The sequence below is a fragment of the Pristiophorus japonicus genome, chromosome 1 (assembly GCF_044704955.1).
Source record: "Pristiophorus japonicus isolate sPriJap1 chromosome 1, sPriJap1.hap1, whole genome shotgun sequence".
Lineage (NCBI taxonomy): Eukaryota > Metazoa > Chordata > Chondrichthyes > Pristiophoridae > Pristiophorus > Pristiophorus japonicus.
In genome coordinates this window covers 514,055,778-514,074,735 of record NC_091977.1, presented here as the reverse complement: position 1 = coordinate 514,074,735, position 18,958 = coordinate 514,055,778, and the positions used below count along the sequence as shown (strand labels likewise).

The 18,958-nt window shown below is 45.8% G+C and overlaps 1 protein-coding gene across 1 annotated transcript in view; it reads left to right on the top strand.

Annotated features, from left to right (window-relative positions):
• Positions 1 to 1,959: 1,959 nt before the first annotated feature.
• The window catches only part of lama1 (laminin, alpha 1), a 439,104-nt gene continuing 422,105 nt past the window's right edge, over positions 1,960 to 18,958 (top strand). The window contains exon 1 of the mRNA XM_070895870.1: positions 1,960 to 2,103. Coding sequence (XP_070751971.1) covers positions 2,028 to 2,103 — 76 coding nt within the window. The 5' untranslated portion in view covers positions 1,960 to 2,027. The remainder of the gene's footprint in view (positions 2,104 to 18,958) is intronic.

Sequence of the window (18,958 nt, the reverse complement as noted above, 5' to 3'; positions counted from 1 at the left end):
AGGAAAACAAAATACTTGTTTCAACAGATCACATCCTAAGGTACTGAGGGCGATGAGAGAGGAAATTGCTAAGGCTCTGGAAATATTTCAGAGCTCTATTTATTCGGGACTTGTACTGAAGGAATGGGGAATGACGGGTGTACTACCTGTACTCACTTTTAGAGCTCGATGGAGGTTTGGGAGTCACTTTTGTGACACTTGCTTATTTAAAAGCTTTTACATTTTACGTATCTGCTGTAGATTCTGTACAAAAGATGTTTCTTTTTTTCATTCCTGATACTTATACCCCACGCTTTTAAGATGCTGCTGCAGACCCTTCATAGTTGGCTGTCCTGCCCAATTTCTTGTCCCAGATTAGCGAGCTGCCAATTGGGGAGTGGTATTTGAACCCTCAAGCTTCTGACTCACAGCGTGGTGCTGTCACTGACCCACCGCTGACACCTGTTATTTTTTTTATATTTAAATATTTGTATTTTATATTTTTTATATTTAAATATTTTAAAAAATCATACTGACAGTTTTGCAATAAGTGTACATTTTTGTTTTTGTAAAGAATTCTATCTATTGGACAATGGTTTGACCTAACTATCGAGGCTGACACTCCAGTGCATCATCATCATAATGACTGGCACTCCAGTGCAGTGCACTGTCGGAGGTGCCGTCTTTTGGATGAGACGTTAAATTGAGGCCCCGTCTGCTCTCTCAGGTGGACGTAAAAGATCTCATGGCACTATTTCGAAGAAGAGCAGGGGAGTTATCCCTGGTGCCCTGGCCATTATTTAACCACCAATCAACATAACAAATAAACAGATTATTTGGTCTTCATTGCATTCCTGTTTGTGGGAGCTTGCTGTGTGCAAATTGGCTGCAGCGTTTCCCACATTACAACAGTGATTACACTTCAAAAAGTACTTCATTGGCTGTAAAGCGCTTTGGGACTTTGTCAATTTTTAACACACTTGTGAAGCGCCTTGGGACGTCTTACTACCTTAAAGGCACTATATAAATACAAGTTATTATTGTTGTTGGGACGTCTGGTGGTCGTGAAAGGCGCTATATAAATGCAAGTCTTCCTTTCTTTTCTAACTGTCTCAACCTATTGCAAAATAGACTAAACTGACATTTTATTAACGCCTGGGATGAAATGCCACTGTGCAATATTAGCCTACTGAAATTCCATTTCTCAAGTGTAACCCGATTGTGAGCCTATTTCAACAATGAACGGGCTAGCGCCTGTGTTGAAATAGGAATGCCCTCGGATTGCGGTAATGGTAATATCGCACAGTGCAGTTTCACGTCCCATGAATGCCCATGAATCTGATAGTGTCAGAAATAGTGAACTCTTTAATGAAACATATTTATATGGGAGGATGAAGCAGACGATTGTGAGTTTAAAAGAAAGACTCAAATGTCAAATATATAACGAACCAACAGTGAGTGCAGTGGGGAGGTAAGTTGGTTTAGGATGTGGTTTCTACCTTGATAGCCCATAATTCCTTTGATAATGTGTTTTCATGCCATTTATATATCACGAAGCGTCAATCAGAGTCTTTGTGTGCGAGGAGGGGAGGGGTGAAAGCATGTTAAGCCGATCCTTTAATCGCTATTGTCTGTACTTTAAAAGTCTCTTTCACAGCTCCAGTCAGGACATACCATGTGCCCAGATAGGATAGGGGTGAGAGCAATAGACAAAACTGGACAAAACTCAAAAATTCAACAACAAAAAATACACAATTTTCAAACAGTTGCTTTGTACTAATAACTGAATGTCCTTGTGGTAAGTAAAGGGCGCAACAGTGCAACACATTGAAGAATAAAGACAGCGTGTACTACTGATGTTCCCTTTAACTGGAGTGGGAACGCCCAAAGAGGCAACATTTGGAAGCGGGACGAGAGCCCAGACACACACACAGTTTGGGAGGCATTAAAGGAGCAAAGGACCGATCGGCCGGTTGGAGGCACCCTGTGCACCGTGACAGTGAAGTTGCAGGTCCCCTTGCGGGTGTGCCAGGGAGCAGCCAGAGAGAATGGGAGCCGAGCTGGGACTGTGGCCGCTGCAAGTGCTGCTGCTGCTCTGTGTCCTGAGAGAGTCTGAGCAGAGAGGTGAGTGAGCTCGCAACTGACCAAAGTGTCCATGCAAATAAAATGTGTGTGAGAGAGAAAGAATACATGTGAGAGACAGAGATAAGGGGAGGAAAATCACTTAAAAAAAAGTTGAAGATTTAAAATGTGAGACACACAAAGATTTTTTTTAAAGTGTGCTTGAGACAAATCAAAAGTTTGCATGTGCGGGGAAAAAAAATCAAACCCAGAGAAAGTAGCTCATCTCGCAAAGTGAGACAAAAGTAGCAAATACTGACAATACACACAGGCCCGTCAGTGTCTGAAAGGATGGGTTCACCACCTCTCTGATGCTCGTCAGGATCTCTAGCTATTTCTGCTTTTTGTTATGGTTTCAGCATTCTTAGCATTAGCAGCCTGTTCCCTGCCGCGGGAATGGTCTGGCAGGTAGTTTGATGAGAGTTTGATAAAGTTGCTCGCAGAAAGTTGCTCGCAGCTTCTAGAGGTACATTCTCCTTACCTCCTGAGGGAGAGACAGAGAGAGTGAACGGCAGGGGGTCCCTGAGCTTGTGTCTGTAGATCTGTATGTGTCTATCTGTACATGTCTCTTTCTGTGTGTATATCTATGTATATGTATGTATATGTATTTATATATGAAAACCTATCTATATGTGTAGATACGTATATATGTATTTATATGTATATATGTACACGTGTATATGAATGTCTTTATGTATCTATCTGTGTATGTATATATATGTATTTATATATATATAGATATATATGTATATGTATTTATATGTATGCATTTATATGCGTACGTTTGTATGTATGTGTATATATATAAAATGTGTATGTATATATGTATTTATATGTATATGTATGCATTTATATATGTGTTTGTATGTATATGTGTATATATAGATATGTATATGTGTATGTATTTATATGTATGCATTTATATGCGTGCGTTTGTATGTATGTGTATATATATAATATGTATGTATATATGTATTTATATGTATATGTATGCATTTATATGTGTGTGTTTGTATGTATATGTGTATATGTGTATTTATTTATATGTATTTATGTATATATATAATGTGTGTGTATGTATATGTATTTATTTGTATATGTGTGCGGACCCTTCTGAATATGACAAAGCACTACAAACCCGTTTCCTCACGCCTTCCCTGGAATTTCTGGAAGAAGATGAATGTGAAAGTATTACTTTTGGTTTTCACTTAAATAACCCTATTTTGTGTTAGTTGTTCACATTATAAATCCGATGGAAAATGTTCAAATATGTTGGCGGGGGGAGGGGGGATGTTATCTTTGAACTAGAAAATAAATCAGCTGGACATTTTTTTAAAAGTTTCCCTCGAATATAATACCAGATTATTGTAATTTCCAATAGTTGTCTGTTTTCCTGCAGTGCCATTTGTGCTCGGTCCCTGGTAGGACCTGCAGCGCTCAGTCCCAAACTGCAGGGCTCAGGACTCGGGCTGTGTGGTCACAGCAAGCCCGTTTGGACAAGCTTTCCTCGGCACATTCCTGTTCCTTCTCAGTAATTCGATCCCTTTACTGTCTTTTGCATTCTTACTGTCGAGGAAGAATTAAGAACATTTCATACATCTAAGAGAGCAGCAGAGATCCAGTATACTTATCTCCCCCCACCACCCCATATAAAATGTCCAATACTGTCAGTGTGTGTGTGATTTTAACACAATCGAAAGTCGTTTACTTGGTAATCTTTACAATCCCGTTACTGTCACTGATATTAAGCTAGTCGGCATCGTCAGCACAAACTTTTCTGTTCCAAGTTACTAACTTAATTACATTTGCGATGCACAACAGTCTGCCAGTCCTCGCCATTTCACTTTATCACATCGACCCACGGGCTCCAAACCTGATCGCCAGAGCGTTTACTTTCCTGCAGTTTATTTGTTTAGCTTGCTTTTAGGTTTACAGAAGAGGACCAAACATTAAAAGCTTGCCTTCTAAGTCATAGTTTATTTATGTCAAGTAACTTACTTTATTTTATAATGTGTCAGTCAATGGGTAGCACCCCCGCCTCTGAGTCAGAAGGTTGTGGGTTCAAGCCCCACTCCAGGGACTCGAGCACATAGATCTAGTGCAGTGCTGAGGGAGTGCTGCACTGTCAGAGGTGCCGTCTTTCGGATGAGACGTTAAACGTCTGCTCTCTCAGGTGGACGTAAAACATCCCATGGCACTATTTTGAAGAAGAGCAGGGGAGTTATCCCGGTGTCCTGGCCAATATTTATGCTCCATCAACATAACAAAAAAAACAGATAATCCGGTTATTGCCACATTACTGTTTGTGGGAGCTTGCTGAGCACAAATTGGCTGCCGTATTTCCCACATTACAACAGTGACTGCACTCCAAAAGTACTTCATTGGCTGTAAAGCGCTTTGAGACGTCTGGTAGTCGTGAAAGGTGCTATATAAATCCATGTCTTTCTTTCTTCTTTCTGTAAATGTAAACTCGACTTTTCCTCAGGCACCAAAAAGCATTGTGGGCCAGCGGGTGAAAAAGACTAGCCGGATTTGGCCTTTTAGAGCTGGAATTTAGACCAGTAAACAGGTTACGATTCAAGTGATACAAAACGGTGATTAATCTTGAGTGGATGCTTCCAAACTCAGTCAGGCTGTCTGGAGAGCGTACAGAGCAAATATGTTGTGTTTTCCCACAGACAGGAACTGAAATTGTTGGGAATTTTCAGCTCCTCATGACTGGTTAGAGAGCAGTGTTGGTACGTACCTGGGGGCTGGTCTTTAATTTATGGTGAGCTGCGCCTCAATATTCTATGTGAATCCACAAGGAATACCATCAAAGCTTCATGCATCATTTTCTTTGGCCCATGGAGCACTCTCAGACAGCCTGAAACATTATGGGCTGGATTTTCGTCATTTCTTTGATCATCTAAGAAAGTCCCACACACCGGTGGTAAATTCATCACAGATTACCATCGAAATACCACCGATTTCATACTTTAGCACCGAAATACCACCGGTGGTAAATTCATCAGTGATTTACCACCAGTGGTAAAAAATACCACCGATCTTATTTTTTGGCCGTTTTTATGACGTCATGAAGTATGCAACACCGAAATACCACCAAAAATTACAACTGGTGGTAAATTCATCACAACCACAATTTTTACCATTGGCCTAAAGAAATACCAAGAAAAGTGCAGTCTTATCTGATCGGAACCCAGTGCTACAGACACCATTTTTGAAAACGGAGCTGCCGTCCATTCCACATGAGAGAAGGCTAAGTTTTACACAGACATCTTCATGTGAGTTCAGAGTTAGATTTTATGGTTATTTGAGGTTCTTGGAGGACATTTGAGGACATTTTGGGGGCTATTTGAAGACATATGAGGATATTTAAGAAAATTGGAGGACATCTGAGCAGGAGGAGGAGGAGAATGGGGGGCGGCCGGGGAGTGGTGGTGATGAGGAGCCTTGCGATGAACCCATGCCGGGTTTTGAAGTTAGTCACATTATATTTTCTCTGTATTTCTTTATTTAAAATTCGTGTGCTCAGGATTCTGGTGTCTGTTCCAATCTTACTTTTGAACCACAGGTTGTCTGTTCTGTAAAGAGTTGGCAAATAAATATTCTATTGTTAGCCCCCCCTCCACCCCCATCATCAAATAAAAATATTCACTGATGAGGCCAAAGGTTTTGTGACATTTAGTGCCAAAGCCTGGTGAGTTTCACTTTCATTCAGGAAAACATAATGCAGAGTCCCCAGGTACACTCTGACCCCCAAGGTTAAAATATAAATATTTAGCAAGTCCTTTGAATTTAGAGCATCACTCAGGACAGCCCCAGCAAAATTTCAGACCATGACAGTTTGATCATCTTTAAGAAAAATGGCAGTGTGTTTTGATAACAAATCTGGAGGATAAAAAAAAATGCAAAATTAAGACAGTGAAAAGTTGCAGCAAGCAGCCATCTGACCCACCTCGATATTACAAAAGATCCAGTTACACAGCAAGAAAGCGAAACCTGCTTTCACACCGCCCCCACGCACACATAAAAAGTGGCGGTAATTTTTAAATGCTACATTTTTTTTTAAATGTTAAAAGGAGTGAAGATAATATCCCTGGATGAGAATGTAGTGACCTGGGACTTGTTATGTATTTAACTCTAGGCAACCTGTATCACACCACCACCAGAGGGCTTACCTGTTGGAGTCCCAAGGGATCCCAGTGGTACCTGCACATACCAACTGTTCTTTAATTAAAGGAGCTAAGGTCACACTTACTCATTGCTCACAGTACTCAGTTTCATCCTTTATTATGAGCGTAACAATTGGCGACGAGTTAACGAACAGCCGCGTGAAAATGCAAAGAACAGTTGGTATCCTGGAGAATTCTCAGAAGAGGATGTTTGGGAGGCCTTCGTGGAGAGACTCGACCGATACTTCGTGGCATCGAGCTGGAAGGGGACGAGAATGCTACCAAATGAAGGGCGATCGCCTTGCTGTCGGTGGGGCAACAACCTATGGCCTCATGAAGAATCTTCTAGCTCTGGTAAAACCAACAACCAAATCCTATGAAGAATTGTGTACGCTGGTCCGGGAGCACCTAAATCCTAAGGAAAGTGCTTTAATGGCGAGGTATCGGTTCTACACGTGTCAACGGTTGGAGGGCCAGGAAGTGGCGAGCTACGTCGCTGAACTAAGGCGCCTTGCAGGACATTACGAATTCGATGAATTCCTTGAACAAATGCTGAGAGACCTTTTTGTGCTTGGCATTGGCCATGAGGTAATCCTTCGCAAACTATTGACTGTAGAAACACCGAATCTGAGCAAAGCCACAACGATAGCCCAGGCATTTATGTCCACCAGCGATAACACCAAACAAATTTCGCAGCATAAAGAGGTTTCGGCCAGTACTGTGCACAAAGTAACATCATTTTTGAGCAGGAATATACATGGCAGAACATACACGCTGGCTGCTACACGACCTCAGATGACCCAGAGCCTGCCATCAATCGTTAATGTGAGGCAGTTAACAGCTTGTTGGCGTTGTGGAGGTGATCATCGGGCCCATCAATGCCGCTTCAAGCACTATGCTATGTGTGCAACGGCTGCAGAACAATGGGACACCTCCAACGAATGTGCAGGCGAGCTGCAAACCTTGCAAACAACCATGTTGCAGAGGACGATCGATCCATGGTGAATCAGGCTGAACGAGAGATTCGAACCGAGGAGGTAGAAGTGTACGGGGTACATACCTTCACCACGAAATGTCCACCAATAATGTTAAAAGTTGAACTGAATGGAATTCCAGTATCCATGGAACTGGACACGGGTGCGAGTCAGTCCATAATGAGCAAAAAGGCTTTCGACAGGCTGTGGTGCAACAAGGCACACAGGCCCAAGCTCAGCCCCATCCATACCAAGCTAAGAACTTATACCAAAGGACTGATCCCTGTAATTGGCAGCACAGAAGTCAAAGTCTCCTATGATGGAGCAGTGCACGAACTCCCACTATGGATCGTGCCGGGGATGGCCCCTCACTGTTCGGCAGAAGCAGGCTGGGAAAAATCTGCTGGAACTGGGACAACATCCGAGCGCTTCCGTCCATCGAGGACTCCTCATGTGCCCAGGTTCTGAGCAGATTTTCATCGTTGTTTGAGCCAGGCATTGGAAATTTCTCGGAGGGCGAACGTGCAAATCCACTTGGTTCCTGGTGCACGACCCATCCACCACAAGGCATGAGCGATGCCATACATGATGCGAGAGAAAGTGGAAATTGAGCTGGACAGGCTGCAGCAAGAAGGCATCATCATGCCGGTAGAGTTCAATGAGTGGGCCAGTCTGATTGTCCCGGTACTCAAAGGTGACGGCACGGTCAGAATTTGTGGCGACTATAAAGTAACGATTAACCGTTTTTCGCTTCAGGACCGCTACCCAAGGCAGACGACCTATTTGCGACCCTGGCTGGAGGAAAAACGTTCACCAAATTGGGCCTGACCTCGGCCTACATGACGCAGGAGCTGGAGGAATCTTCGAAAGGCCTCACCTGCAACAACACGCACAAAGGTCTGTTCATCTATAACAGATGCCCGTTTGGGATTTGTTCGGCCGCGGCAAATTTCCAACGGAACATGGAGAGCCTGCTAAAGTAGGTTCCTTGCACCGTGGTTTTCCAGGACGACATACTGGTCACAGGTTGGGACACCATCGAACACTTGAAGAATCTGGAAGAGGTTCCAAGTCAACTAGATCGCGTAGGACTCAGGTTGAAATGCTCGAAGTGTGTTTTCCTGGCCAGAGGTCGAGTTCTTGGGAAGAAGAATCGCAGCAGACGGCATCAGACCCACCAACACCAAGACGGAGGCCATCAAGAATGCGCCGAGACCACAGAATGTGACGGAGCTGCAGTCGTTCTTGGGACTCCTCAATTATTTTGGTAATTTCCTACCCGGGTTAAGCACCTTGCTAGAACCTCTACATGTGCTACTGTACAAGGGAGACGACTGGGTATGGGGGAAATCACAGAAAGCCAGAAATCTGTTATGTTCAAACAAACTGCTTGTTCTGTATAACCCATGTAAACGATTAGTGCTAGCTTGCGATGCGTCGTCATACGGGGTCGGGTGTTACAATAGGCTAACGAATCGGGGATTTTGCAACGGGTCGCTTATGCGTCCAGGAGTCTGTCTAAGGCCGAAAGGGCCGACAGCATGATGGAAAAAAAAGCTCTGGCGTGTGGTTACGGTGTGAAAAAAATGCATCAGTATTTATTTGGTCTCAAGTTTGAGCTAGAAACTGACCAGAAGCCGCTCATGTCGCTATTCTCAGAGAGCAAAGGGACTAACACCAATGCCTCTGCCCGCATCCAAAGATGGGCACTCATGCTGTTGGCATACAACTATGTAATCCACCACAGACCGGGCACAAAGAATTGCGCTGATGCCCTCAGTCGGCTACCATTGCCCACCACCGGGGTGGAAATGGCATAGCCTGCAGACTTGCTCATGGTGATGGATGCATTCGAAAATGAAAAGTCACACGTTACGGCCCGCCAGATCAGGACCTGGACCAGCCAGGATCCTTTACTGTCCCTGGTTTAAAAAAAATGTGTCCTCCATGGGAGCTGGTCCAGCATCCCAGCGGAGATGCAGGAAGAGATTAAGCCGTTCCGCAGGCGCAGTGACGAAATGTCCTTACAGGCGACTGCCTTTTGTGGGGTAATTGCGTGGTCTTGCCTAAGAAAGGCAGAGAAATGTTCATACGTGACCTAAACAGCAGCCACCTAGACATTGTAATGATGAAAGCCATAGCCAGATCACATGTGTGATGGCTCGGCATCGACTCAGGTTTAGAGTCGTGTGTGCGCCAGTGCAACACTTGCTCTCAACTGAGCAATGCACCCAGAGAGGCACCGCTAAGTTTGTGGTCGTGGTCCTCCAAACCGTGGTCGAGGATCCACGTTGTCTATGCGGGCCCATTTCTCGGCAAAATGTTCTTGGTTGTTGTGGATGCTTATTCAAAATGGATTGAATGTGTAATAATGTCTGTAAGCACGTCCACCGCCACCATCGAAAGCCTACGAGCCATGTGGGGTGCCGCAGGGCTCAGTGCTGGGACCCCAGCTATTTACAATATACATTAATGATTTAGATGATGGAATAGAGTGTAATATCTCCAAGTTTGCAGATGACACTAAACTGGGTGGCGTTGTGAGCTGCGAGGAGGACGCTAAGAGGCTGCAGGGTGACTTGGACAGGTTAGGTGGGTGGGCAAATGCATGGCAGATGCAGTATAATGTGGATAAATGTGAGGTTATCCACTTTGGGGGCAAAAACACGAAGGCAGAATATTTTCTGAATGGTGGCAGATTAGGAAAAGGGGAGATGCAATGAGACCTGGGTGTCATGGTACATCAGTCATTGAAGGTTGGCATGCAGGTACAACAGGCGGTGAAGAAGGCAAATGGTATGTTGGCCTTCATAGCTAGGGGTTTTGAGTATAGGAGCAGAGAGGTCTTACTGCAGTTGTACAGGGCCTTGGTGAGGCCTCACCTGGAATATTGTGTTCAGTTTTGGTCTTCTAATCTGAGGAAGGACATTCTTGCTATTGAAGGAGTGCAGCGAAGGTTCACCAGACTGATTCCCGGGATGGCTGGTCTGACATATGAGGAGAGACTGTATTAATTGGGCCTTTATTCACTGGAGTTTAGAAGAATGAGAGGGGATGTCATAGAAACATATAAAATTCTGACGGGACTGGACAGGTTGGATGCAGGAAGAATGTTTCCGATGTTGGGGAGGTCCAGAACCAGGGGACACAATCTAAGGATAGGGGTAAGCCATTTAGGACTGAAATGAGGAGAAACTTCTTCACTCAGAGAGTTGTGAACCTGTAGAATTCCCTACCGCAGAGAATTGTTTATGCCAGTTCGTTGGATATATTCAAGAGGGAGTTAGATGTGGCCCTTATGGCTAAAGGGATCAAGGGGTATGGAGAGAAAGCAGGAAAGGGGTACTGAGGTGAATGATCAGCCATGATCTTATTGAATGGTAGTGCAGGCTCGAAGGGCTGAATTGTCTACTCCTGCACCTAGTTTCTATGTTTCTATGTTTGCCACACATGGCCTGCCTGATGTCAGCGACAATGTGCCATGTTTCACCAGTGCTGAATTCAAGGAATTCATGACCCACAATGGGATCAAGCACGTCACATCTGCCCCATTCAAGCCCACATCCAATGGCGAGGCAGAATGGGCAGTTCAAACCATCAAGCAAAGCTTGAAACGCATGTTGGAAGGCTTCCTGCAGACCCGACTGTCCCGAGTTCTGCTCAGCTACCGCACCAGACCCCACTCGCTCACCGGAGATCCCCCAGCTGAGCTGCTCATGAAAAGGGCACTCAAAACAAGGCTCTCTCTTATCCACCCTGATCTCCATGATCACGTCAAGGGCAGGTGGCATCAACAAAGCATGTACCATGATCGCGCAAACTTGTCACGCGATATTGAGGTCAATGACCCTGTGTTTGTACTCAATTATAGACATGGTCCCAAATGGCTCGCTGGCACGGTCATAGCCAAAGAAGGGAGTAGGGTGTTTCAGGTCAACTTGGCCAATGGACTAACATGCAGAAAGCATTTGGACCAAAGCAAATTGCGGTTCACTAACAGCTACGAGCAACCTGAAGAGGACACCGCCAACTTCGACCCTCCAACATACACACAAGTGGCAGCTGACATCATGGTTGACCATGAAGCTGAACTCACCACCCCCAGCAGCCCGGCAAGGCCAGCTGCCCAGCAGCCCAGTGAAGAACCAACCAACTCACCCACACCTGCTTTTGTATCGAGGCGATTGACAAGGGAGCAAAAAGCCCCAGATCATCCCATCGTGTAAATAAGTGTACTATTGACTTTACGAGGGAGTGATCTTATGTATTTAGCCCTTGGCAACCTGTACCACACCACCAGAGGGCCTACCTGTTGTGGAGTCTCAAGGGATCCCAACAACCCTTGGAGCACTGTATGTAAGCAAGCCTCCCATGCTGTACCAGCACCCTGGAGTCTAATTAAAGGAGCTAAGGTCACACTTACTCATTGCTCACAGTACTCTAAGTTTCATCCTTTATATTATGAGCGTAACAGGACTTGCAGGAACCGAGTTAGCCACACAAGTACAAAATCCACGTTTATTTGAAAATGATTAAATAAATAACACTTACCGGCAGACGTCCTTATTGTTCTAACTTCAGGTCCATGAGGGGTCGTATACCAACAGTCCCCACTGTGGTCAGACTACATTGCTCCTACAAGCTAGGTGAAATAACTGGCAGGGATGGTGGGCATCTGGGGACTACACAGTCCTGTGCTCCCATTTGCAACGTTAAGAAGTTTCTTCTGGGAACTGGACACCATCCCAATGATACCCCGCTGGGGCTGGGGAAACTCCCTTTGGCATTTTTTGCAAGGCAGCAACCTTTCCCCTTGTCTCCCGCCCCCTTTTGTTTGCAGCAAGAGAGAGGGAGAAGAAAGAGGGGCAAAAAAAATGATTAATTTCAAGCTGGGACTTGGATAAAAAGCAAAGTCAACAAATGCAGACATATAAATGATCAGCAAAGTTCCGCAGCAATGTCCTCTCTCACACTCTCTCACACTCTCACTCTCACTCTCTCTCTCAATCTCCCACTCTCTCTGCGCCCACTGACCCTGTCACCTGAACAGAAACGCGGGAAAGAACTCATCTCTGGGTGGGGGGGGTGGCGGGGGTGGGAAATCTCATCGTGCATGTGCAGAAATACCGCACATGCGCAAAAATACCACCCATTTTAGTTTTAGAGTCTTGCACGATCAGAAATCTAATTGATATACAGTTAACCTTGCCACTGGTCATATTTGGCGAAAATAGCGGCCTTCAGTCATAGCAGTATTTCGGTGGTTAAAAAAAAATGCGTTTTTAAATAGCACCGAAATAGCACCAGAAAACCAGTGGTAGAGCTTAATGATGAAAATCCAGCCCAATGTCTCCAGGTATGAGGCACAAATCAAGTTATGGGGAATTAGATTTGCTAGTTAGCACCAGTTTTGCCAAGTCTTTTAATACTTCCAGCAACCAACTATTCCTGAGACATCCGACCTCATGACAACTGCCTTAAACTGCACCTTGTTGTTGGAAAAAAAAAGTGCTACAAACCTTTTTATTCCTAATCCACGGGGAGTGGAGTGAATCAGATGCAAGAAAGTGCTTCATCATAGGCAGTCCCTCGGAGTCGAGGATGACTTGCTTCCACACTACAAATGAGTTCTCAGGTGACTGAAGTGTCCAATGCGGGACCTACAGTCTCTGTTACAGGTGGGGCAGACGGTGGTTGAAGGAACGGGTGGATGGGGGGGCCTGGGTTGCCGCACGCTCCTTCCACTGTCGGCGCTTAGCTTCAGCTTGCTTTTGGCGAAGAGACTCGATGTTCAACGCCTTCCTGGATGCTTTTCCTCCACGTTGGCCGGGCATGGGCCAGGGATTCCCAGGTGTCGGTGGGGATGTTACATTTTTTTCAAGGAGATTTTGAGGGTGTCCTTGAAGCGTTTCCTCTGCCCACCTGGGGTCCGCTTGCCGTGTCGGAGCTCCGAGCAGAGCACTTGTTTTGAGAGTCTCGTGTCGGGCATGCGGACGATGTGGCCCGTCCAATGGAGCTGATCGAGCGTGGTCAGTGCTTCGGTGCTGGGGATATTGGCCTGAGCGAGGACACTTGACGTTGGTGCACCTATCCTGCCAATGGATTTGCAGGATCTTACGGAGGCAACGTTGGTGGTACTTCTCCAGTGTTTTGAGGTGCCTGCTATACATAGTCCATGTCTCTGAGCCATATAGGAGGGTGGGTATCGCCACTGCTCTGTAGACCATGAGCTTGGTTCCGGGTTTGAGTTCCTGGTCTTCAAACACTCTCTTCCTCAGACAACCGAAGGCTGTACTGGCACACTGAAAGCGTTGTTGGACCTTGTCGTCGATGTCTGCCCTTGTTGACAGTAGGCTCCCGAGGTATGGAAAATGGTCCACGTTGTCCAAGGGCTTGTTACGGATTTTGATAACCGGGGAGTAGTGCTGTGTGGCGGGGGCAGGTTGGTAGAGGACCTTTGTCTTACGGATGTTTAGTGTAAGGCCCATGCTCTCATACACTTCGGTGAAGGTGTTGACGATGGCTTGGAGTTCGGCTTTCAAGTATGTGCAGACGCAGGCGTCATCTGCGTACTGTAATTCGATGATGGAGGATGTGATGACCTTGGGTCTGGCCTGGAGGCGGCGGAAGTTGAACAGATTCCCGTTTGTCCTGTAATTTAGCTCCACTCCAGCGGGGAGCTTGCTGAGGGTGAGATGGAGCATGGAGCATTGCAGCAAGGAAGATCGAGAAGAGTGTTGGTGCGATGTCACAGCCTTGCTTGACCCCAGTCCGAACGTGGAATGGGTCTGTGGTGGATCCGTTGATCAGGATCACGGCTTGCATGTCATCGTAGAGCAGACGGATGATAGTGACAAACTTTTCAGGACAGCCGAATCTGAGGAGAATGCTACATAATCATTCACATTGACAGTTTCAAAGGCTTTTGTGAGGTTGAAGAAGGCCATGTACAAGGGTTGGTGCTGTTCCCTGCATTTCTCTTGTATCTGCCGCGCGGTGAAGAACACGCCCATTGTGCCCCTTAGTGGGCGGAATCTGCACTGCAACTCTGGGAGGAGTTCTTCAGCCACAGGAATTGCAGTGAACCATATGAAGATTTTTGCATGGGCTTCAGCAGCTGCTTGCATTTATATAGCACACACCTCACATCTCTGGTTGCTTTAGAGTTATCGGAGGACAGACTCCAAGTGGGAGGGGAGGACAGACTATAGTTAGGGGCAGGGCTGAAAGAGTGGTTCAAGAGAAATGTATTTCCTAGGCTTTTGAAAGCAAGGAGGGAGGAAGAAAGGTGAAGGAATGTTTTGAGGACAGGGGCATGTTGGCTAAAAGATCAGCTGCCTGTCATGGAGCGAGGAGGATGGGGAGTAAGGAGCTGACCAGTGTCAGGACTGCAGCTTCATCGCCAGGGTAGGGTGGGTGAGTTATAGGTATTTGAAGGTGAATGCAAGGATCTTGATCTGTAAGGACTTGAGAGTCAAGGGAGGATGAGGGCTGGGGTGATGGAAGTGCGGGACTTTGAATGGATAAGGACATGGATTCTGAACGTGTTGCAATTAATGAGTGATTAAAAAGGGGAGGCTGGCTAGGAGACCATTAAAGAAATCTAGCCTCGAGGTGATGAAGGCATGAATTAGAGTCTCCACAGAAGAGCGTAGAAGTGGAGGCAGGTGATATTGCAAACGTGGAAGAAGGCAGTTTTGCTGATCGAACGGAAGCAATGTAAACTCAGTTCAGGATCAAGCAACATGTCAAGGTTATGCCAACTGGACTTAGCCTCAGTTTGTAGTCAAGGGGGTTGACGGAGTTGCTTACATAAAGCTGGAGGAAGATTTAACATCAGGCAGACAGTTGGAGAGTTGAGCAACAGCCATGAAATCAAGCTAGGAGATGGAAAGGTAAAGCTGGGTACCATCAGCATACACATGGAACTTGCTTCAGGAAGTTACGAAGGGACATCAAAGATGCGGCCCGGAGCTGAGGTCCCCTGGTAGTGACCGTGGACATGGGAGAAAAAAACCGTTGGAGGATATTTGGTGTCATCTTTGGGACAGGTGGGAATGGGATAAAAAGAAATCAATGTGATAAAGGTGGATTGCTGAGGGGAGACTTTGGAAGAGGATGAGAAAGGCAGCAGATAATTTGAGAAGCTTGAGGAAGGACTGATGGGCTAGTAGGCGGCAGTCTCAATGTATAAGCTGGCAAGCAAGAGTAGTTGTACCCTGCTTCCATTTTTCATTTTATTTTATTTGGAGCTATTTTATTCGTCCCTCGGAGAGATATTTGGGTCATTTGCACCTCCGGTGGGCGCTAACGGGGCGGAAATGACTTTGCGATCGGGCGCAGCGTGGCTAACGACTCCTGCTAAATTCGGTGGCAGTTTAGTGGCGGTGGTAACATATAGCTGCTCCCCATTAGCACCCCGGACCCTAAATTGTGTATCGCCCCCTGAAGCTGTGCCGGGCGATGACAGCGACGGCTTCAGTGGACGGTTACTTGGCGGCCGGCCGCTAACGGGGAAAGTCAAAGAGGAGGTGGCCGGTTGTCCCTTTAAAAAAAAAAAGGCCGATTTTCTCGTGTGCCCCATTGCCGCTTTGGATGCGGGGTCTGGTCGCGATCGCTCAGCCCAGCGCTCTCCTTCGATGCCGGGCTGTTCCCGCGGTACCCCCACTCCCCCGTGGTCCAGGTCGGAACCTTTTTTTCTTGCAAAGTACGCGGCTTGGGCCCTTCCCTCAGGGAAGAGCCCCACCTCTGCGGCAACTTGATTTAGCACTCCACTTCCTTTTGAGGTTCGGTGACCCCAATTTCTCATGAGAGGCGAGACTTTTGCTCCTGGCGCAAGAATTACCGCCCCCAAACTGGGCGCACCCGAATTTGTAGCCCCCTATGTCAATGGTGATCCTTGCCTGCTATTGTTGCGTTCTTAAATTCAGGACCTTGCTGCCCACAATTTTCCAATTCTTTTTCCTTACTGAAATCTCCTCCTTCTTATCTTCCTTTAGTCTTTGCACTGTGCAACTTCTTAGGGCTAAACTTTCCTTTCATTTTCGGCGGGTTCTCGACGATTTTCTCAGCGGTACAGCTGTTTTTCCGCCCGGCGAAAGTTTCCCCCTTAGTCTTTTAATGGTGTCGCCCAAATCTCAAAACGCCTGCCGGGACCAAACTGCTGACTTGCACCCGCCGAGAAAATCACCAGGGCCTAAGTTTGCCCTCAACGGAAGCCCGTCCAGATGCCGAGGGAACCGCCCTGTAAGGTGAGTACTCTGCAAAGGTTCTTTTTTATTTTTTTTTAAATTGTAAAACGGTGATGAGGTGTAAATGTCTTGGGAATGTTTTTAAACTTTTTTTTAGTGAAAATTGGGTCCCCCCCCTAGGCCCAACTGCAGCCTCGGACTAAATTTTTTTTTTTAAATGCCCGTTTTACTTAGTTTCTCCTTTAACCGCAGAGAATAATGGTGCAAGATCCATTTTCTCACCGGGCGATTATTTTTAACTTAAAAGTGGAAATTTTACCAAACATTAGCGTTTTTTCTGGGCAGGCAATCGGGCATTGAGGGGCTCTCGGGAACGTCTAGCTCTTAGTCTCTTTCAGCCTCCGCCTTAACTCGCCCTTCCCTCCCGCAACTTATGCTCGTTGCTTCCTTTAACTTCACCATCCACGCGTATGGCCCACCCCCATGCCTTGTTATAACAAGGGCCTCAAATCTCTGTCATTAATAGAGCTCTTAGTAAGCATCACCACCTGCCTCCTTGTATCACCTCCCTGACAACCCGCATCCCTTTCTGATGTGTACTGTCAGCGAGAGAGGCTTCTGGTCAGCAACACAAGTTCATAAATTTGTCTTTTGTTTCCATACTTGCACCTGAAATGTTAAGGACTTCTATCTTCTGCTCCGTGGTAATCAGATTGATGTATTTGAGAGTGAAAAGCCTGGCAGGAAGATAAGTTGCAGATTTGAACTCTTAACCTTTTGAGTTCCGAATGCCATTTCCTGCTTTAAGAATTCCCGTGTTTGCTATTGAACATCTGCACGGTTAATTTTCTGCAATTCTTTCAGGGAGTAAAGGGTTATGGGGAGCGGGCAGGGAGGTGGAGCTGAGTCCATGATCAGATCAGCCATGATCTTATTGAATGGCGGAGCAGGCTCGAGGGGCCTAATGGCCTACCCCTGCTCCTATTTCTTATGTTTTTATGTTCTTAAATGAACGATCCAGGCCGTCCAATCAATGGGCTTATCCTTGCGCACCAACGGAAAAATAGTCCCCATATTTCAAGAAGATTGTAAGTGGAGAATAAAATGTTTTTAAATTCACTACACAGTGGTTGTCCTTATGATCGAATGATCGGCACGAGTTCGTCGGGCTGAGTGGCCTTTTTCTATGCTGTAACCATTCTATATTGAGACTGGGTGCTGAAACGTGATTTTTGCATGGCCTTTTACATAGGATTTGTTTCCAGTAGAGGAGTGAGAGATTCTGGGAGCCAAACCTAGGTAAAAAATCTTGACCTGGAGTTTCCGTTCAATTGCATTGTTTTTTTGGACACCATTCACCCGATATTTAAGCACAAATTGCCTCCAGGACATCTCGCGATTTCGTGGTTTTCAAATGTTATTTAAAATCGGGTGACTCATCGGTGCTGGATTGACACTGTCTTAAAATGTTTATTTTTTGTGATAACTCCATTTTCAGCTGTATTAATCAAAGTGCACCATGTTACCACTCTTAAACATATCAAAGAATGTATTTTTAAGCAAAATTCTTAAAAAAAACCCACATTTTTAAATGCTGCCCAATTGCACTGGTTCAAGGCTGTGATCTTCCGTTCGGCAATGTGCAAATAGGTCCGAGTGGAAACTCCGCGGGGTGGGAAATGGGCGCAATCGCCGATAGCGCCCAAAGCGGAAAATGATACCCGCTTATGCTTAAGATCTTGGATTTCAAAACATTGCAGAAGTGATGGTCTACTTTTTGCATTAATTATGAGGTGTTTTGTTCAAATGTTTGGTGATAATGCCATTGCGTATTCTTTTAAACAATGGATATTATAGGTAAAGAAATCATCAGACAATAAAACATTTGTTTGCTGCTTTGTTACTTAGCCATGTAGCCCAGAAGGTCTGAGCTTTGATTTCCAAATTTGTACTGCGTTAGCTGATCTTAGTGGGGCGTCACAGTGGCTTGAGTGCACCGCAGGAACTTGTGCTTTGAGAACATGCGAGAGAATATTGCCCGAGAACATGATTTGGCAGCGATGTTCTGAAGAAGTCGGCAGATATTCACTATCCAGCTTATAAATAAAAAACGGCCACTTGGGTGATGGACAAGAGGGCTTCCAGTGTCCCACAAAATGGCACCTTCAAACAACAATTCGATTGTGTATAGCACCTTTTAATATAATGAAACATCCCACGGTGCTCTGCAGAGGAGAAATGAACGGCAAGTGGTGTGGGGAAAAGTTAGGAGAGAGGATCGAAAAACTTGTTTGGGATGATGTACTTTGAGGTTTGTCAAGCTGGGGACAGAAGTAGAAAAGCACAGGAGGTTGGAGGAGAGAGTGTCAGGGAAGTGTATGTGGGACAGGAGGCTAGAGTGATAGGATTGAAGGGTAAAGGCTGGAGCATGGGGCTGGAAGAGAGGGGGCCAGCAAACACAGGATGAAGATTGATGGGAACTAGTGTGGGACAGGAAGCGATTGGAAGTGTCTTGGAA